This window comes from Hippoglossus hippoglossus, chromosome 16 (genome assembly GCF_009819705.1).
Source record: "Hippoglossus hippoglossus isolate fHipHip1 chromosome 16, fHipHip1.pri, whole genome shotgun sequence".
NCBI lineage: Eukaryota > Metazoa > Chordata > Actinopteri > Pleuronectiformes > Pleuronectidae > Hippoglossus > Hippoglossus hippoglossus.
In genome coordinates this window covers 23,846,394-23,868,729 of record NC_047166.1, presented here as the reverse complement: position 1 = coordinate 23,868,729, position 22,336 = coordinate 23,846,394, and the positions used below count along the sequence as shown (strand labels likewise).

General features: G+C 39.9%; 1 protein-coding gene across 2 annotated transcripts in view; it reads right to left on the bottom strand.

Moving 5' to 3' along the window:
- Positions 1 to 22,336, bottom strand: part of bckdhb (branched chain keto acid dehydrogenase E1 subunit beta) — a 60,514-nt gene that overhangs the window by 34,979 nt on the left and 3,199 nt on the right. For both annotated transcript variants that reach the window (XM_034611294.1, XM_034611293.1), the window contains exons 3-8: positions 22,247 to 22,315; positions 18,078 to 18,211; positions 15,697 to 15,852; positions 11,970 to 12,078; positions 4,173 to 4,270; positions 645 to 755 (exon numbers count right to left, since the gene is read on the bottom strand). In XM_034611294.1, the coding sequence (XP_034467185.1) occupies positions 645 to 755; positions 4,173 to 4,270; positions 11,970 to 12,078; positions 15,697 to 15,852; positions 18,078 to 18,211; positions 22,247 to 22,315 (677 nt within the window). The remainder of the gene's footprint in view (positions 1 to 644; positions 756 to 4,172; positions 4,271 to 11,969; positions 12,079 to 15,696; positions 15,853 to 18,077; positions 18,212 to 22,246; positions 22,316 to 22,336) is intronic.

Below are 22,336 nucleotides of genomic sequence, written 5' to 3'. Positions count from 1 at the left end.
CGACCAGAGGAACATTGCCTCATATCGCACCAAAATACACACATCTACAGTAGGAAGATGATTCCATTGAACAACAGCTCTTCAGTGGCAACAGTATTCAAGACAAGTGATGTGTCTTTTTGGAGATTAGAATGCAGATATTCTGCATATCCCCAAAAGATTGAGACTGGCGTGAAAAACATTGTATATTGAGAGAATATTAGATAAAGGTCTAGTGTGCAGGATTTTGTGGGATCTTTTGGCAGAAATCGAATATAATATCCATAATTATCTGGTTTATCAGTATTGAGTAATCTGGACCTATGTAAGAATTGTTGTGTTTTTGTTAACTTCCCTAGAGTCCGCCATGTTTTTCCACCATGTTTCTACAGTAGCCCAGAATGGATAAAACCAAACACGAACTTTTTCAAGGGCTGTTAGTGTGTTTATTTTACTCAAAGGCACCGTTAGTTCTCCTACGTGATTGGAAGAGGAAGGTGAGGCAAGGGGTTTTCAGTTGGTTCTAGCAGTGAGGCTAGATAACACTAATCCCTACACAATGGACCTTTAAATAGATAACAGGATGTGCCACAATAAAATAAATGTATCAGTTTCTTAGAGAATGAGACCCTGCTTTATGTCAGTTTAACTGGTGACTGGGTTACCTTGCAAATAGTTTCTACATCCCAGGGAAGGATGGTCTGTAGATCGATGAGCTCACATGACACTCCCAGTTTCTCTTGGGCCAAGTTGGCCACCTCGCGCATCACATGGATCTAAGTGGAAAAAGAAAAGGAAAAATTACTCAAAATGCACAATACTGGCATTGCTTCACATCGAGTATTGCATTTGAATAACAAAATTGACACATTTGCTTTAGTTTTGCCATTTCAACACTGTGAAATTCGACCTAATCGCTGAAGGAATATGTCACATACCACTTGGGCAAATAAGCCTTGAGCAGCTGGACCTAGGTAAAGGCATAACATCTGCCCACAACCCCAAAAAATAAAAGAGTTGCTGCACAGCACTACAATTTATTACATAAACCATACACTCACTGAGCACTTTATTACAAACACCTGCACATATCAAAATAAGCCACCCAGATGGGAGCAGTGCAATTGATAAAACCCTGCAGATACAGGTCAGGAGTTTCAGTTAATATATACATCAAAAAACAATATATGGGAAAATGTGATCTCAATAATGGCATGATTGTTAGTACTAGACAGGCCAGTTTGAGTATTTCTGACATGGCTGTTCACAGTAAGGGGACCCCTTAAGGAAGGGCCCTGGCTTCGATCCTCTTCACCCTCTACACTGACCACTTCACTCCTGTCCCCTGCAAAAGTTGTCTGAGGACTCTGCAATCGTCTGCCTCATCACAGATGAGGAGAACAGGGAGTATAGAGAACTGATGCAAAACTTTGTGGACTGGTGTCTGCTGGTGCTGGATTTCTGCAAGGGTAGACCATCCTCCCCAATACTGGTGAAGATCCAGGGAATGGACATTGAGATGTTGACATCTGATCAATAAACTGGACTGAGGTCCCTGCAGGTCACCATCACAGCACTGGGCGGTTCCTTCAGTGAGAGACTGATCCACCTAAAGTTTCTGAAGGAGAGGTGTTGCAGGTCGTTCCTTCCTATTGCTGTCAGACTGTACAACTAGTGCTTCTCTCAGGGCAATTTTTTAGACTCGCATGACAAATCACATGACTAATAAAGGAATATGTTGTCTTATCTTGTCTATCTTATCTCAACTGTTAATCTCCTATACAACAATCTTCTGCAGTTTACTCAGAATGGTGTGAAAGACAAAATAATATCCAGTGAGCTGCAGTAATGCAGACAGGAACACTTTTTGATGAGGTCAGAGGAGAATGGGCAGACTATGGGCTGACAGGAATGCGACGGTAACTTAGATAATCTCTTTACAGCATCTCAACACACATGTCAAATCACGAGCTGGGTGGGCTACAACAGCAGAGACCACTCAGGTTCCACTCCTGTGATCCAAGAGGAGAAACCTGAGGCTGCAGTGGGCGCAGGCTCATTGACAGTTGAAGACTGTAAAAACATAACCTGGTCTGTTGAATCTGGACTTCTGCTGAGGCACATTGATGGCATGTTCAGAATTTGGCATCAACAGCATGAATCCATGGATTCCATGGTGAGGCAATGGCATCGGGAATGTTATCTTGGCACATCTTGTGCCCGTTGATACCAAAGAACCACAGCCTTTCAGATTATTGCTTAACATCTTCATCCTTTTACTTAACTAAAAAAATGTACTTTATATCTGATGGCTACCTCCTGCAGGATAATGCTCCATGTCAAACCAAGAGTCATCTCAAACTGGTTTTATGGACGAAACAATTTGATGAACTTCGGCGCCGTCCACAGTCCCCAGATCTGAATCTAAAAGAAAACACTTGTGATGTTGAAAATGGGAGATCGGCAGCATGAATGTGCAACAGATAAATCACATGTCGACATGGAGCAGAATCTCAAAAGGAACATTTCAACATCTTCTGGAACCAATGACATGAAGAACAGACAGTTTCAGGAACAAAGAGAGGAACTAGTGAAAGGGAATGTTATTATGGTTCCTAATAAAGTGCTCAGTAAGTTAACACACATGGAAGCTGTAAAAGACAATTCATCACTACTTATAATAATCTAAGAATTGTTCCCTGTTAGTTTTTCCTATGGACACAGCATGTTATCCATCAGTGACTACAATAGACTGTATATAAAGATGGACATTATCCACTTCCTCACACTATCCAGAAATGAAGCCCAAATATCCAAAATATGAACGCTGCCATCTTTGAGCATTTGGAGCTGGAGTCTGCGCAGTAGGGATCAGGGGATGGAGCCTCAGCAGCGCAGTTCCACCAATACACATGCTCAACCAATGGAGGGTCAATCTCAGCTGCCAAGACATTTTTCCCTGTTTTTATGGCATCAAATAACTACAAATCAAACTTACAAGAAAAAAACGTGTATGTGTACTTTGACTTGTTTGTAGTACTAGTTTGGTCCATGTCCCATCCACCATCAGAGAGGGGGCGGGGTTTATGTCCTACTCTGCAGCCAGCCAACAGGTGGCAATTGAGACACTTATGGGGAGCAGTCATGTCGTCCATCTATAACAATAGTCTATGGAGCCTCCTAAGCAGAACTCAGGTTTATTGAGTCTGTGTTTACTGATGGGCATCACTGGCTGCTTATTAATAAGCATTGCTGTGATAAATCTTCATCATCAACTAGAGGAGACAGTTGTCAGAAGACAAGAAAGTTCTTAAGATACAGTCCCTGGCCTCAACCTCACAAATAACTTCAATAACTGAAAAAGATTTATTTAAAAATGATGCTGCCATTACATAATTATCTGCATGCATATACAATAGACTTTTCTAAGGGAATAAAACATTAATAAAGAGGAGGAAAATAAAACTTCCTCTGTTTGAGTGGTCTGAAATTTGTACTGTGAGGACTGGGCTTGGCTCCTTTTACTCTGAGCAAGTTGTTTTCTTTTCTCTCATCTGCAAAGGCCTGACACACAAGGGGAGTAATGAGGTGGGAAAGAAGAGTGCCACTTCAAAAAAAGGAGAGCCATGCTTTCCACTACTTTACTGGATCCTCTTTCTTCTCTGTCTCCCCTTCAACAATAATAGTGGCTTTGATGGAGACGTTTTGCCCTTAACGCTCTCCGAGATCCCTCCCATTCACCAGGTACATTACAGCCCGGATAAGCCTGTTTAAGTGTCTGGGCACAATCGAAGGTGGGGATGACTCCTGGTGAGTTACAGGCACATTCATATGGAGCTGCGAAAAAAAAAATCTCTTGGATGAAAAGAAAGGCAATAATGGAACGTGTGCAGCAGACATGTAGTGTTAACGTGTGGAGAGCCAAGAACAGCCTAGATGTTGTAGAGATGTCTGAGCTGATACAGCCAAAGACTGCAGGTTGAGAGACCCTGCTGGGACAGAGGGGGCTTGTGATGGACTTAAAGTTAATCCACGGCTTGCCTCTGCGTCTTTAAACATCTTTTCTCGAGGCAAGATTGAACTCCTTTTTTTCCTGTGGTCATGAAAAATGATCCAAAGGGAGATGACAACTTGGAACTGCTCAGATCACCCACAGAGAGTGTGTTAATGATGCATGAGTAAGGATCACCAACCTGTGTCCCCCAGGCTACCAGAGTGACATCACTTCCTTCCTGTAAGACCTCAGCCTGCGACAGTGGGATTGTGTAGGACTCCACCGGAACCTGCTCCACTGAGGAATCACACACACATTTAAAAACATTAACATTCATAAATATTAATGTCACGGTGTTCAAACAAACTGCATGTGATCTCACATGAAAAATCTTTAATGGTCGATTCTGCACACATTCAATCCTGCTTTTACTATGTACCCTGTGGTTTTCATGTAAAATACTCCAAACTGAGCGTACCTCTTAATACTAGACTAGATGACAAAGTGGTGAAATGATAGCCGGTCAAAGAACGTAAATTTAGACTCTAGAACATTTTAACTGGCCTATTTTCAAATGCCTTTTCACGCTTTTTCCAGGACCTCATCCCTCACCAGAGTGTACTTTCATCAGCACAATCGAGTGCATGATCTAATAGATTCTGCCAGTTACAAGCTCAGAGCTCTGACTTATCCTGACAACTAAATATTGGTGGGGTGGGATGGGATGGGATATCACTCAGAAAAAGGGCCACATAAACAGAGCAGCGCTCCAAAAAAAGGGGGGGCCTTGCAGTCAGCCTCTAAATGAACTCTTTGCAGTCCAAGACAAAGTGCATATAAGTGCGTGGTTTGATTAATTGTTAAAAATGTCTTGGAAAACTGAAGCACAGTCATGGAAATCATTACAATTATTTGCAATATTTATGCTGCACAGACAACATATAATCACATGAGTTCACTTGTAATTGTCTTTGAATCTAATTCCCTATTATGGCTTTGGCTGAAAAAAGGCTAGAGCACAGGATCTTAAAGGATTCTTACATGGCACCACATGAAGTCAAAATCACAATTAGTAAGTAATTACACTCTGCAAAGACCTTTCTGGAAACCTTGACTCCAATGATCATTTCCAAAAATTGAGAGGTCGTAGAGGAAAATAAAACAGCTCCATGTCTCGATGGCTTACTATGTTAAAACAACATAAAGGTTTTGGGTGAATCATATGCAGCTCCTGGTTTAGGCTTCCAGACGAGACAGAAAATAGGCCACATGGGTGGAATAATAGCACTTTTTGGAATGTTAGAATTCAATTATGAAAACTAGGTTATGGTTTAATAAGTGGAATCTCAGTCCCTACAAAACCATATGACCATGATGATAGAAACGTGTGGCTTTTATCCTTTTCCGTACGAGAAAAGAGGGCCGCTACAATCAAAAACATGACTTCATAGAATCCAGGCGGCTATCATTAGAGGCATGTGGACCTGGCACTAGAGCCGGCTCGCTCTTCGCCTTCAGGAAATCAAAATAACTCCTGAAACACGACCATGAGTAAACACTGTGCAAGATGGGTGAGCGGGTTTTCATACATCTGTCAAAACATACAGCATTAACAACGAGATAACCAGAAACAAAAAAGTTTAACAATGAGATAATGAGAATGGAAACAAAGTAAATGCATTCATTTTAAATTAAAACCTGGACTTGATTGTTCGACCCGAGGTTTTAAATTAAAACCTGGACTTGATTGTTCGACCCATATCTTGTCACAGCCCCTTAAAACGGTATCCAATATATTAAATTATTCCAATTGGAAATGCTGCAGAAAATAGTAGAGTGACTTCTCTAAAATGCAGTATATAACTGATGTACTGAACTGATCTCATCACTGCCCCAAAGGGCTAAACAACAAATACAAATGTCAACTGAGGAACAACACAAACAAAAGCAAAGCAAAGAACCCTGCTGAACCACATCAGTTTGAGTCATGACACTTCATATTCATAATGATTTTCTCTGACACATATTGTAACACGCATGATCACAATGGGACCAGTGTAAGTATACTCATTCTTTCACAGCAGCAGAAGCCAACATAGCTTTGACAGATTATTAGACCACAGCTGTGAGGTATGAAAGACATCAATAATGATAATACAAGAAAGTTTGCATCAAGTATCTGCTTTTATGTTTGGTTTTGTGTATTCCATGTGTACACAAGACATTACAAATTATAGTGGGCACAACCCTGTAAAATTGACAGTGTTCACCAAAACCGCCAATCACCGTTCTTTGTCTTAATTGGCATAATTGTGCTATCCCATAATCTGAGGTTTTTAAACTAGGGTCGACCGATTATGATTATCAGGGTCGATATTTTTAGATTATCTGTCTATCTATCTAACCCCTTATCTTATTGCGGATAATATCAATTTACTTTAAAATGCGCTACTTTGGCTTCGATCCAGGTGCCTAGGGTTAGGGGTGGTCTTGAGTAATGTCCCGCCCACAGCACTATCTGATTTGTTAGACGTCACGCCTATCAACACTGAATGTGTATAAATCACAGTATTTCCTTGTTTAAAAGTAGTAACCCTAACACCAGAAACACTGTAGTGCTTTTATTTTGAAACGGGAAGTGTTGAAAATATTTATGCTTGAATATATCCAACAGATAAGCATTAAAACTATGGTGAAAAATCCTTTTCACAGTACATTCTGCTGTGAACAGCTCGTGTTAGTTACGAGGGGGAAACTCTGCTTTCTGCACCACTATCTGGTGCTGTTGAATTGGGAATACCGATCAAACTGAAATTTCAGGACAAAGTTTTACTAGTTTTATTTATCTGTACTTTATTTTAATAAACTTTAGGCAGCTATTTTTTATATTTGTTGATTAATTTATTTAAATTTTCAGTTAACTTCAAAAGAATACTGCTGGGAGCTCCCTACACTTTATATTTTCAAATAATGTTCAAAAGTTCCCTTTTATTTTGACATATACTTAAAAGGCATTTCAACAAAGTTTTGTGTTGGAGTTTCTGTTATTCTAAATTTTGACACCTAGATAAATTGTTACTGCAAATGTATATCGTCTCCTTGATTACTAATAATCGGTATCTGCCCTGATAAAAAACATATTGGTCGATTCCTAATATAGACATGATATATAAAGCTGCTACAAAGTCAGTAAACTGTGGGCGACAATTCAAACTAGTTTCTAGCCTGTATTTTTTTATATTTTGGGCAAATTGGCCTGCCAACTTGTGCTTGTCAACATCTCTATTTGTCATTTCCTCCAAAGATGCCCCCTTAAATGTCTGTGGAACATTTCCCCACAACACACACACCAATCTATCATAGTAAAAATTGCAACAATGCTTTTGGCCCTTGGTTTGAGTTTATTTGATAAAAGAGAAGGGAAGTGAGATCCAGACACAATTGGTCACTCTAGAACAGTGGTCACCAACCTTTTCAACAACAAGATCCCTTTCCAAACGTAAGCCGAGATCTACCCCCCTGATATCTTCCAAAAAACCGACTTCAAATTTATTATTTTTGCAATTTCTGTTAAAGGCTAAATGTATGAGCATAAATATACACAAAGAAAGGCAGCTATGCAACTTTATCTATTCAATGCCCAATATTCACATTAATATCAATTCATATTTACAGCATCTGTTCATTGCACAATATTTAGCTTCTCAATTCAATAATATGTTCTGCAGAGGAGCTGGTTACAATAGTTTTTGATGGTTTGTATTTTGCAGTAGTCATAAAGCTTGTATAATCAAAGTTCTCATGGATATGTGAAGATAACTTAAGACCTTAATATTTTACTATGATGTGACGAACCAGGGCTTCACAGTTCTGGAAAGGTGGTGAAAAAAAAGTTAGTGTGGAGGTCTGCTCCCTATGAGCTGATGAATGGGTTTATTACCAGACTACACTGTAAAATGGAAAAGGTTTTGGACAGTGATCCCTAACCTTTTTCCGTAATTGAAACAATCTCAACAGTCAGCTGTTACATTTCACAATCTCATCCGGCCCTAATCAACGGCTCTCATCAATGCAGGAAACAAACAATTGCTTTGAGGCTGCTAGTGCCAGTCTCTTCTGGTTCTGTCTTTCTTTACTATAATGAGCTTGTACATCATCTTCAAGGAATATAAAGGTTGGAGGCCTTTTTCCACAGCAGCCTGTCCAACCAATCCACACTGAACACTGGTGCTCCCTCCACACAGTGAGGGGAGGGGGAGCAGACTCAGCTCAGCACTGTCAACATTTCACACCCCATTTAGACGGTCTGCTTCACACTTGTGATCCTGCTGATCACGCTCACATTGTTTGCAGTCAGGCATATTGTTCGTTTGTCTTGCCTCGCACTTCTAAAAGGCAGAACATTTGCTTTGAATAAAGAAACCAGGCAGGCAGACAGTGGGCCAGTGAGGCACAATGCCAAAGGAGGTGTCTGAATGACACTTTTTACCACAATATTTTTTATTAGTTGTGACAGTTATTTGCGTTCTTCCACAAAGCAGGGATACATGTGGTACGTCTGCTAGAAAGCAACACAAATTACCAGGAGGCAAGTGAACGTGACACAGAATGGGCTATTCTGAACAGGTGGGACACTCCAACCACCCAGGAAAAAAACTGAATCTTGTTGCTAAAAGAAAGGCTAGTTCTACTGTTAAAGAGAATCATAACTTCTTGTTTTAATATGTTTGACTGAATTCATATTTTCAGCATATATTTATATATTTACTGAAAAACTTGCAAAGGCTCTGGACTTCCGGTTTGCAACAGCATGGAGTAGAAGCAACAAGCTGGTGGTCCTGCCTACTTTTCATATTTCACCCCTTTATCCCTCAATTCCACAACCAAATTTTTCCTTATTTAAATCTTTTCGGCTACACTATTGGCGCTTGCCTCCAAATGGCTTCGAAAAGCAGCAGATACGGGAAAACAGACGACGCAGCAACAGCTAGCTTAACAGTTGAGGCTATCTCCACGCTACTGGACCAGCAACGTGAGGCACTAGCCACAGAACTCAGGACCTCCTTCAACGTGCTCAAAATGAAATTTGACCAAGTCCAGTTCACGGCCGAGGATCACGGTCAGCGTCTAGCATCTCTTGAGCTCGCTTCATGTTCCTACTGTATTGTATATATTCTTTCAGAGTCACAGAAGAAAAGTGAAATGGCACCGTTTTCCCTCCCTGGTAAGGTTATGTTTCCAGCAAAGCTGAAATGTTAACCCAGGGGTGCTTTCTTTTTTGTTTTTTTTCATATGACAATAATGGAGCTGAAGATGATGTGTAGAGAGACAGGAAGATGTATTTTTGGTATACACCATCCTGGGGGGTCTTTACAAGCCTTGGTCTTACATTGTTCGCTCTCGATATAATACTTGCCTTATGTTTCCATTCTATGACTTATGCAGGGAGTTTTGCTATTGCTTTTGTTTACCAACCTACATTTTCAGTTAAGGAGAATGGTTAGCCCCCTAAATGTTTTTAAGCTGGAACATCAAGGGTTTAAATCACCCTACTACTGCTATCAAACATCAAGAAATTCAAAGTTTCAATTGCCTTTTTACAAGAAACTCATATCTCATGTCGCGGTGGGCGGGGCAGCACTTTTAGTCCACCTTCCAGGTCAAGGCTAGGGGGGTCTCAATCCTCATAAACCAAAATGTTCCCTTCAAACATCACAGTGTGATATCGGATATAAGTGGTCGTTTTATCATTGTCCCGGGGAAACCGTATAATACAGGAGTGCTACTTGCTAACGTGTGTGCCCCCAATGCAGATGATTTTGAACATCTCTTCTCTTCATTGCCGGATCATCGTTCTCGGTGGGAATCTTAACTGCTGGTTGGATCCATTGCGAGATCGCTCATCACCTAACCCTGGAACTGGAGTAAATCTGCTTCACTTATTGAGTCCTTCCTATCCAATTATGGCATTTGTGACATGTGGCGCTGCCTCCATCCAAGCAGGAGAGAGTATTCCTTTTTCTCTCACGTTCATCATACCTACTCCAGGATTGATTACTTTTTTATTGACACTGATTTGCTCACACTTGCCCACTCTACAAATTTGTAGAAGAGCAGATAAAATCCGTTTGTCTCACAAATACTTCTCATGAAACCTCCAGCTTTATTGTTTGGGATACTTTGAAAACCTTTCTTAGGGGACTGATTATTTCCTACTCCGTGAATTTGAAAAGGAAGGCCAATAAAAAGCGTCTCGATTTGACTAAGCATATTAAAGAATTAGACCTGCAATATGCTCATGCTAAAGACACAGAGTTATAAAAATAAGTGAGTGGAATTACAAACTGAATTTGACCTCCTTTCTACACACCCAATTGAACACCAGCTTCTGAGGAGCAAGGGTCTATTTTACATGGTGAAAAATCTGGTAAGCTGTTGGCTAAGCAGCTGAGAGGATTTAAGGCAAAACAGTTGATCACAAAAATTGCGAGGGAGGATGGAAGCATCTCCTCTGACCACACCGAAATGAATTACACATCAGGGATTTTTAATTCCAGACTATAGTCCTCTGAATTCCATAATGATAACAATTTGATGGAGTATTTCTTAAACCAACTGAACATTCCCACACTCTCTCCTGACAGCAAAACGAGACTAGATTAACCTATATCACAAATTGAAACAGCTGCAGCTATCTCTTCATGCAATCTGGATAAATCCCCAGCACCCGATGGATTTCCTGTAGAATTTTTTTAATTATTTTCTTCCCTGATTTCCCCTCAACTTCCCCTCAAAGTTTAGTTCTGTCAGATTCATTTCAACAAGGTACACTTCCACCATCATTTTACGAAGCAAGTATCACGCTCAGCGCAAAGCAAGGCAAAGATCTGACTGATTGCTCCTCTTATAGGCCCATATCCTTGTTAATTGTTGATGCCAAGATTTTGGCTAAAGTTTTGGCCCGCAGATTGGAGAACATAGTACAATCAATTGTATCAGAGATTCAAACTGGCTTTGTCAAAAAAAACGCTACTCATACTTTAATACACACCGCCTGTTTAATATTTTGTACTCAACCTCCAATGCAATTCCTGAGTGTGTCATCTCCTAGGATGCTGAAAAAGCATTTGACCGTGTGGAGTGGAAGTACTTATTCACCATATTAGAAAAATTCATCTTTGGGTCTAATTTCATCACTTGGATAAAATTATTATATCTGTGCCCTAAGGCTTCAATCCTCACAAACTCTCAGCAGACGCGGCCTTTCGACCTGCAGCAGAGCACTCGTCAAGGCTGCCCCTTAAGCCCATTACTTTTCGATTTGGTCATAGAGCTACTAGCAATCGTATTCCGTAGTAACCAAGACATTTCAGGGATTTTGGAGTGGAGTGAAGTGGAGTTGAACATATGCAGACGATCCTTTGCACTTTATATCAAGCCCAGCTACTTCTTTGCCTGCCATGCTGTCAATACTCGCCCAATTTTCAGGATATAAACTAAATCTGCACAAAAGTGAACTTTTCCCTGTGAATGATGAGGCACTCGCATTGGAGTATACTACCCTTCCCTTTAAGATAGCGGAAAAAGGCTTTACTTACCTTGGCATTACGGTCACAAGAAAACACATCTTTTTAGAGAAAATCTATTTTAGCATTGCTTGGAATCTCACCCCCTCTCCCTCCAGACAACTTTATTGGTAACCCGGTTGCTAGACATGCAGTGACAGTGTGGGCTCAGTTCAGATAACATTTTGGTTTTCATGGTTTTCCTCTCTCAAGCCTATTCTATCCAATCACTTTTTCCAACCGTCATTACTTGACTAGGCATAGAATTGAAAGGAAATGTGCTATATTGTGATATGTATTGTTACCTGAATATGAAATCTCTTATTGAGATAAGAGATTTTGGAAATATCATACAGCCCGAAGAGGAACAAAAAAAAAAAGGCTCTAATTACATGTTGACCCCAACTCTTCAGTGTCAATCCCTATCGTACCTGCGGCTCTGTACAGGATCTTGGGTTCAAAGAAGATACACGGATTCTGGTCAGTGATGCAGGAGAGGAGCAGCCCCTTGGCCTGCACTGGACCACGTGGTATTACAACCTGAGGAATACAAGAAACAAATCATTTGGTCAACATGTGCATACTGCAGAAAAATATACAGTCCCATTGTGATTTTTATAAATGTTTATTAATTACAACAATTTTTTTTGCCATTGTATGGTTTTAAGTTCAAAACTTGGGTATGCTGACAAAACTGGACCTCAGATGGAGCTAAAAGTGCTGATAGTATGCGCTAAGATTAACATTTATCAGGCTGACCTTTGCTGAGAGACAACATGTTTATTGCTCTCAGCTGGGGTTACTCACAGTGGATCAACTGTGGCTGTAAACCATACAGACATTTATGTGTTTTTACACATCATTTTCTTAGTCACATCCTGAGAGCTTGTTAAAATGTGATATGCTCCTTTGCGAAATCATTGACGTCCACAACCTGGTTTGTTCGAGCTAAGTGCTTTAACTTTGCCGAGTTGGAGCAGAAAACAGCTGTGCTTCCACTTCCTGGATTGGATTGTCATCATGCAGGTTATAAATGCTGCCCACTAGAGGACTGTGGCAGTTGACCATGCCCCGGGGCTCTCACCACAGCAGCCAGAGACAAACCATTCGGGTTTTAACATTCTTTATTAATCCAAAAACAAACTCGCAAACTCTAAACATAAAGTCCCAGCACTTCCTGCTGGGGTCTGGCTTTGCAGCTCAGTGTCTCTCGTTTGTCTGTGATCCTCCGCGTCTCTGTCCAGAGTGTCTGTCCTCTGTGCGTGTCTCTCATGTGCTTCCTCCCAGGCAGCTTCCCTGCTCCCCTGCTCCCTTTTCAACCTGAGGATCAACCAGCTAACAGCTCTCACCTGCGCTGACTGATCCTCTCTTACAGGTGGAGGTGCTCTCCTAGCTACCTCCACAAGGACATAAAGTTGAATCCTTCTCAATTTCTATAGGTTGCAGCACTTAGGTATCTTTTGAGTAGTAAATAGTGTTATGTGGAGCTCTGATGTTATTTGGAGATTGCATTCACAATGACAGGACTGTGTCAATAGGTCTGTCACTTTATGAGGAAAAAAATATAGTTTGACGTATGATCCAGCAGAGAGAACTTTGAAAATTCCCCTTCAGCAAAGCTGGAGGAGGACAGAACTGAGCAAAGCCATGATCGGATGATGACTGTACTGAAGCATCTGAAAAATAGTTGACAATTTTTCCAACTGTGGTGAAGGACCAAAAACACTCATATCAACGAAGATTTGCCCCAACTGCATGGTCCAGATTAGAAAGTAGTTTGATAAAAACAACTACTAGACCGAGAAGCTAGTCAAATTTACAACTTTGTGTGTGGGCCTAGGTTTTTCTCATACCCATCCTCAGGAAAATGTTATCACAGATAATATAGGCAAGATTCATGAGAGAACACATGGAAACTATGAAGACTATACTGAAGGCTTGGGGTTGTTTAACAATATAGGCAGTGAAAGTAGTTCCAGTGAATTGTGTGCTAGTTAAAAATGTGTCCTCACTTGACTTTTTGAAAAAACATTACAGCCCGAGTCAACTGGCTTACATCATTGTTTTATGAAACCTCTGTTCACACTGTGCAGAGTCAAATATCAGGCTGACATTTAAAGACCTACAGACTCAAAAGTGAAGTTTTCATTAGGACTGAGGGAGAAACTGAGAAAAGGACACATTTAGAAATTGAACATCCTTAGTGTGACCACACTTACTTTCTCTGTGATCACTCCAGAGCTTTTCTATAGGCGCCGGCTGCCTGCCAAAGATCTGATGACTCGCTGAAGTTCAGCTGGATACTGCTCCACATCGTTGTGGAAAACCCTGTCACTCATTTTAGATGATGTATAACCAATGACACAGCCCAGCTGTTGTCATTAACCTGGATTTATGTTTATTTTGTCAAAAGACATTGCAATCATAAAGTAATAATTTGCTCATCTGGCTTTCTGTCAAACTTACCCAGATGTGGGGTTTGAGGAAGTTGTTTTGTTTACCTACTGAAAAGAGGGTTAAAAGAAGAGATTCTGGATATTTTAAATTTAAAAAAAATCAAAAAAATCAAATGTTTCACAGTGGACAAAAGTTTTTCATTTGATAACCACTCTCTCACTTGAAAATAGAGTTTTAAAATATCTGGAGAAGAACAGAATTGGGCACATTTCTCAATGGCAGGACAAGGAGTTTGGAAGGGAAGGTCGAGTTGAGAATACTAACAAGAAGTTGTAGTGAATACTGCATAACTACATGCCTCAGAAAAGAGATCTAAGACCCCTTTCTTTTTTAATTCTGTATATAAACAGGATGAGTAGTGAGGAGCAAAATTACTGCTGCCAGCCAACAAAGAAATATGTGGTGGTGGAGGCTATCTTGGGAATAATTTTTCCTTGCGGGATTAGATACTAGTTTTCCTTTAACCAGCCTCCTTTTTTCCTCGTATCTTCTCCAGTGATGCTGACTACAAGGAATTTCCATTTCCAGTTCTCAAAAAGCACACTTGTAAAACTCTGAAGCCCAAGTTTTTTTTAACTGCATTATTTTGTGGATAATGGGAGGTAATAAAAGATGAATATACAATAAATATATCATAATATCTATTGTACTGTGTTACACTGTACAGTATTGTACAAACCATCTAATTATTATTATATTATTGTTATTTTCTTGTTTTGTCATCATAACTATTATTATAATTAGGAGTAACATTCTATTGTACTCTACTGCAGTCATAATATAGATATTTAATATGCATCTTATATATCCTGAACCATATTGATGTATTGTTTCCCATTTATTACATCACATAAATTCACCCTACAGTATAGTTTCATTATCTAGATTGTGGTGGCCTGCCACAATTTCCAAAATAAGTTGTTTTTAAAAACAAAAACACTTCTCATAATAGCATTAGAGACCTTTAACTTGGTGTGTGCATTGCTATTTGCCATGTGCTTGCTCGCTACCGCATGTTTGCGCTACTGTGAGCTGTGCTCATGATATGGTCCATAACGTTGTTACTGTCCAGTCAGACCGCATAGCTGCAGTTGTGGCATCAATGTAGTTCTCTCTCTCATGAGAGAATTTATTTTTCACTCTTTAGTCTGTGTACCTATTACTCTGAATCTATGTGCGTGAGTGACTTTCATACACATGCATGCCTGTTACTGCCATAGATTTGATTAATTCTGTGGGAATCGCTGGGATATGTGGTCTGCACAATCAAGGATGCATAATAGCTTCACTGAAGATAAACCAGGTTAAATTAAGAAAAAGTTTTGTAACTTCAATCTGCACTATAGACTGTATATAACATCTCTGCACACCACCTCCAGCACAAAAACAACACAAAAGTGACAGTGTAGTGTAGGCCTGTTTAAGGAGGACTCACTAATGAAAAGGGATAATTCTGACGACGGCTCCAAAGCATTTCCACCGGCGAAGCTAACAGCCCATTCCAAACTGGCCCTGCACTACTATAACTTATAATAAATATGGCCTGCACACATGTTATCGGTCCATTTCATAAACCGTAATGTTCTGCCAGCGTACTTTTGAATATGTCTTGGGGTAAGACGTGATACTGCAAAAGTGCTCAAACAAGAAAGACTGGGAAAGAAATACAAGTGAGAATCTGAATTGAACTGCATGTCTGACCTTGACGCCGGGGCAGTGGGCGAAGAAGGCCTCTGGGCTTTGAGAGTGGTAAAGTGATCCGTGGCCCACACACCCCCACGGAGCCCGAATGGTGAGGCTGCCGCAGTCGAACAGGTTGCCAGAACGGTAGCGGTACTTGGCTGCTTCATTGACTATCTGGAAAGAGACCAAAGTGATTCAGGTTAATAAGAACAATGCAGAAGGTTTCTATGTGCAAAAAGACAATAAAAACATTGTAACATCATAGAGTGAAGTTTCAGTGTTTCCCATTAAATATCTATCTTTTTATTTGTCCCACCACATCTTCGAAATTAACCAATTTTCTTGATTATAATTCTTAAAATAACATAACAGATATCCAATTTGGTGTGTGCAGCTCCATTTGCAGCATGCTCGTCAGCTCTGTTATGCTACGGCCAATTATGTTTCAACATCCACACAGTCCTCATACTTTCAGCTGCAGTTGTGGCATGAAAATGCAGTTATTCTATCACACAAGACCTTCTTTTTCACTCTGCAGTCTGTGTTCATGTTTCTTGGAATTTGTTGCCTGTGAGAGTGACCTACGTGCACGTTCACCCCAGTTACCACTATAGATTTAATAATTCTGTGGAAAATGCTAGGTTTTATGAGTATAGTGATTTAACCATTAGTCAAGTTGAATTATTAAGAAATAATCACAGATTTATTTTAGCTACTTCTACAGTTTCTGATACTAGACTTTCCTCCCTGAAACTCAGGTAGGCTGTTAATTCAGGTTTTATTTTTCTGTAAGGTCAGTTTGGACGGCATTATTTTAAGTGAGAGCACAGAAAGAGAGAGGGGGAGCCCACTCAAGGCCTGACACCAGATTAAAAGCACCGTATCCAAAGCATCGCAGCAGCAGTCTGTTAGAAACCAGCTGCATTATCACAAACATTCTGTTTTATGTTACATTGATGTAGCAGGGACTCACATTCATCTTGAGAATACACAGAATGACACTAGTGTCAACAAGTATGTATGGTGCAGCAGTGCTACCCACTGTCGTGCTTAGTCTGTTGATGCCACATTAATCTTCCTTCGTTCTGTCAGTTGCTACGGAAATTCTCCAGTTTCTTCAGCCAGCTGAGCCTACTAGTAAAAACTAGGGGGCCGGCCCTCACTGTAAATGACCTAAATAACATGTTTTTCATTATAATGTATTTTATAGATATATTCTGAATTCTGTGTTCATTTTGTCCAAACAGATGCACTGTTGGAATCTGATGCATATATTTTGAAATGGTGTTGACGGTAGGAGAAATAGCATTTTTCAGTTGGCAGCTTTGTTTACAACCTTTTACAGGCTGTTTTTGTCTTCAGCTGTTTAAATATGCTGTTTTTAGAACAGTTATGTTACTTTAGGTCACAATGCATGTTGATGGGATATCGTTTGTCTCAGGACTGACAAAAACATGGGTGTTTTTCCGCCCTTTAGTTTTTTCCATCCTTTTACTATTTAGGCATTTTCCAATACAGTTCTCATTATGTATTAGGTGATGCAAAGAGAAAGTATCATGTTGCCATGGAGTCTGTGAGTTAGTCAGGGGCCTTCTTTGCTAAAGGGAAAAAAAAAGGTGGAAATATGATGATCATATGGCATGCTGTGATTAGGTGCTCCTTTAAAAAAAACTTGGTCTTTGAGCTACCAGACAGAACAGGAAAAACTGATATAACTGGAAAACAAAACGTGTGCTGATTCTGCATGATTTCTGAAGATTCAACATGTTAAATGTAGGTCTTTAAGACCATTATTAATGCAGCTGAAGACCAATTTCACTTCCATACTGGTAACAAACAAACAAAAGCTAAATTTTAGTGTGTGTGTTGAACAGTTTTTTGGCTCCATTTTGTTAAAGCAGGATCAACACAAATCTTTCCCCAAAACACACTTAAAATTGAGACTGGGCTTAATGCTACTTATAAAAGTATCAGCTTCATTATCCAATCAATGTTCAAGAGATTTAAAATCAACATTTCAAGGCCTAAAATCTAGATTATTAGATTTGACTCTTTTTAAGAAACCTGATTCCTGCAATGCCTGTACGATGTCCGTGCATCCTTGTTTTTCCTGCGTTAGGACACTTAGCAGGAGGAGTGTGATTTCCTCAACTTGCTTCCCCATATTCCAACTCTGTATTTTATGAAATACCAGGAAAGTACAAGCGAGTGTGATCCATTGCTAAAAGACAAATTCCTCCTGGAGCACATTCAAAATTAAACATGAAGTTCTGGTCTTGTACCAACGCTGTAGTAGACTGTGACAGTGTGTCATTAGCCTTTTTTACGGCACACATTTGAACGTGTCTTATCAGGGAAAGCACAGGTGTAACTAATGGACCAAGGGAGCAAACTTTTACCTGGTCAAAAGCAGGATAGATGTAGTCAGCAAACTGGATCTCAGCAATGGCCGTGGCACCAGCGACGGCTGCACCAATACCAAATCCCACAATCCCCTGCTCACAGAGGGGAGTGTTGAAGACTCTGTCCTTGCCTGGAGAGAGAACAGAAGAGAGGAGTCAAAGAGAGATTAAGAAGCTGGAACACTAATAGGAAGGAAACTAATGACGATCCGTCTTTGTATCGACAGAAAACGCACTCTAACCTGAAAGTCTGGACGAAGGTTCATATCTTTTTTTAACACAGCTTACATTTGATCTGGTTAGTTTTGTTTTCACATTGCAATTTAGCAAGATTAAGAGTTTTGACATAGGTACGTCTTGTTGTCATTACCTACGTGGGCTGCATCTACCTATACTTGACATTGATTGGTTTGTAGACCTCTGTGTGTTGTCCATTCAGCTATTGTATTTGCTAACTTCTTTGAATAAAGAGCATAAAAAAAAGTTATCTTTCCATTTAAATGGAGAATATGATTCGACCGGTTTGCTTCGTTGTAACTGTAATATCACTATTGTATTACTAGTTTGAAATCATTCAAACATTATATCGTTAGAGGACGCTTCTGCTTAATTTTCCACATCTACCGTTTAACGCTATCTAAACTTCCTGAAATTGGTCAGAAAGTTTGAACTCTTCAAAAAAGGAGGAAGGAAACTAGTGGCTACTTATCTTTGAATCAACAGAAAACTTCAGTTTCAAAGTTTAAAGTGAGGTCAACGGAATGGGATTATTTATTTGGGACCACTTACCACCAATTGCAGAGGGTGTTTAAGGACGAGCAGGGTTTTTTGATAACAGAAGAAGGTCCATGCTGCACACTTACGCGATGAGATTGCAAAGAATACTCTCACTTAAAATGCCATGCGGTCCTAAAATAAATTAAGTGACAAGCGGATGACACCTCTTAGGCTGTAGCCAACCAAGCCTGTGATGTACACACAACCCTTATGAAGTCAAAACACACACACAGAACAATTTTTCATTCTCCACCCTATAACACAGCAAAGAACCACAAGAGTGGGTGTCTAAATTTGAACACAGTGTGTTATTTTTGCTTTCATCTTTGTGTATTTGCTAACCCAGTTTTATGCTGTTTGGGTTTTTTTTGTTGGTCTCAGCAGTGAAAACTGTGCCCTTGTGTGCCCTGCTCTGTGCTCACAAAGTTCAATCAGCGACCACAGCACCGAAAACCCTCCGAGGAATGAACAATTAAGTGATCAAAATTTAGTGCCGTGCTACTCAGAATGAACCAGCGTCACACACGCGGTTCATGTGAAAGTGAGGGTAAATACAAACGAGCACTTAGTCAACTCATGACAAATAGTACAACCAATGGATGTTGCATACAACACAATGTTTAAGTGTGAAATTTACTGTTGACTTGATGTTTGTGCCTCAGTTGTTTACATGTTTGGGTAACCTTTATAGTCGGTGCCATGTGACACCAACTCTGCTTTAAGTGCAAAAATGGCTCAGCACATTAGTGAGAGGGAGAGTCGCTCACATCACAGAGTCAACATGTGCTGCGTTTTTCAGGGAAACACTCAGAAGTAGCCAGTAACCGGTGACGAATGCATCCGCCTTGTAATATAAAAGCCACTTATGTAGTGTGCAACCTGCATTAACCTCTGTTCTGTACAATGGCTGCGGGTGGCAAGAGGTGTGCAGGGCCCCTTTCAATGGTGAGGGGGATAAAAACAGCTTAGCATCCGTCACTGCACGCAAGGATGAGATGGAAAATAATGATCCCTCTACAAAAGGTCAACACGTCTGACGTCAATGAAAACAAAAGGCAAGGCCAGCTACTGTAGGATGGATTTGAGATTCCTCGCCAACAAAACCATAGAAAATAAGCCAAAACAAGAATAATCTATGTCTATAAAAACATAAAAATAATTCAATTACTGTCGTTTTACGGTTTCTAAATTATGTTTTGTGTCACATTAATTTAGCTGAAGAGACAATGGTGTTTGCAGAGTGGTTGTTCACAGATTTACTGAAAAATGACATTGACCAAATTGGTGTATATATATATATATATATATATATTTGCAATAATCTAACACACACACACACACACACACACACACACACACACACACACACACACACACACACACACACACACACACACACACACACACACACACACACACACACACACACACACACACACACACACACACACACACACACACACACACACACACACACACACACACACACGTTTAACCACTGATTTTCATTTAACCCAACACCAATCTAGGACATGCTCTCAGTCTGGTTTATATAGAAAACTAAACATGTCATTAATGTATTTTCTGCTACCAACACTGCAGCTTATTTCAAAGGGTAAATCATTATTAAATAATACAGGACAGAGACAGCTGGTGCATTCCTCTAAATGGGTTCATACTTAATTTGACAGAGATGTGTTAATAAAAATATACTATTTATCTGCTTCAGTGTCCTGATTTGGTGCATGCACGAGCATCTTGGACACTTGAATCATGAAACAGATCCATTGTTCGTGTTCTTAGTAACATCTGTGCTTTTTCTTGAGTTAGACGATGGGTTACTTTTATTATGTGAGAAAAACAGATTTACCCTTTAAAAAAGGCACAAATACCTAAACGAGTATATTAACATATAATGGAAACTAACAAACTGGGCCTGGAATGACACATAGACCTTATAACAAACTGATATAAACTATAGTAATGAGAAAATCTGTTGAGAAAGATGATCAACCTGTAGGATTTTGAATGTAAATTACGCAATATTAAAAAAGTGGTTTCCAAAATGAATTTACAGCAATGAGCACTGCCACAAATCAGCAACCTATTGGATCAACTTTGTAAACCTTCACTTCTACAGTGGAGAAACAAGTGCAAACAGATCCTAATGATCCTCCAGATGAACAATGAACAGTGATATGGCAGGGCTCCAGAGTGCGTCCATTTTGGTCATACATGTGACCAAATATCTGTGAAGTGCGACTCAACATTTTCCTTGGTCGGACAGGTCCGGTACACACAGGCGCCGGGCTGGCCCTGACTCACTCACACACGTGAAGTAGAGATGAGACAGAAGAGGAGCTGAATGAGGAAATGTATGTCATACAGACAAAACGGACGCTGTCAAATTGTTAGCACTGCTGCTTCAGGATCAGAGCAGAAGCAGCAGTTATTCGTGTGAGAGTCTCCTGTCTTAGTGTTCTCCCTCCACACTCCTGCTGACCTTCACTCACTTGACACTTTAACTAAACACACCAACACTCATCACAAGTTATTAGGACCTGAACAGTACTGAAGTTTACTTTCTGTTTTGATTCGCTCGATTTTTCACGGGCCAAATAAACACACGTACGCACGCTATGCTTTGGTGTTGTCTGTGGTTTATGTTTCATGTATTTGGGTATTTTAATATTTTTTATACTAATTCAAAATTTCAGACTGAATATTCTTTCGAATGAAGTCCATTGCTTTTTGAAAAGGTGTACATTGATAATGCTATAATATTATCATTGCACCAGCAGTTTAAAATGGTTTCACATTGATGATAATATAATTTATCGCAATAATTTCTGGGACAAAATATCGTACAACAAAATTTGTTATTGTGACAGGCCTACCTGAATACCTTTTTAATAATGCACCAAGTTAGATGTTTCTCTGTTAAGTTTAAAGCTTTAGTTCTCTGAGAATTTCTTTCATATCCAGGCAAAATTTGTATTGTAAACTGAAATATCCTACGAGATTCGATTTTCGAACAAATCAAATTGAAAATATGAAATTACCATTGCACATGGGAACTGTCAAGAAAAGGTTTAAAAGGTGTATTATTGCGGCACTAAAAGGCACAGTGAAAAATGTTGGGTGCATCTAAATTAGGAGCTGGTGCAGCTAAATGAAACCAATGTAAAAAGTTAGTCTGGAGCATGGCCTTGTTAGAGGAGGTGGTAAGATTGTTCAGTCCTATGCTGCCATCTAGTGGAAATATTCATGTAAAGCAGACCAGAGAACAGGTTGCTGACAGTTACAGACTCTGCAATGGCAACTCAGTGAATTTGGGGTGGTGGTGTGAGTGGGTGGTAGGGGTCAAAAGGTGAAAAAAAACATCTTACCATATTTGTCTCTCAGACCCACTGTGCATCGGAATACTCCACCGAAGGCAACATCTTCCCCAAAGATGACTGTAGATAAACACAAAACAC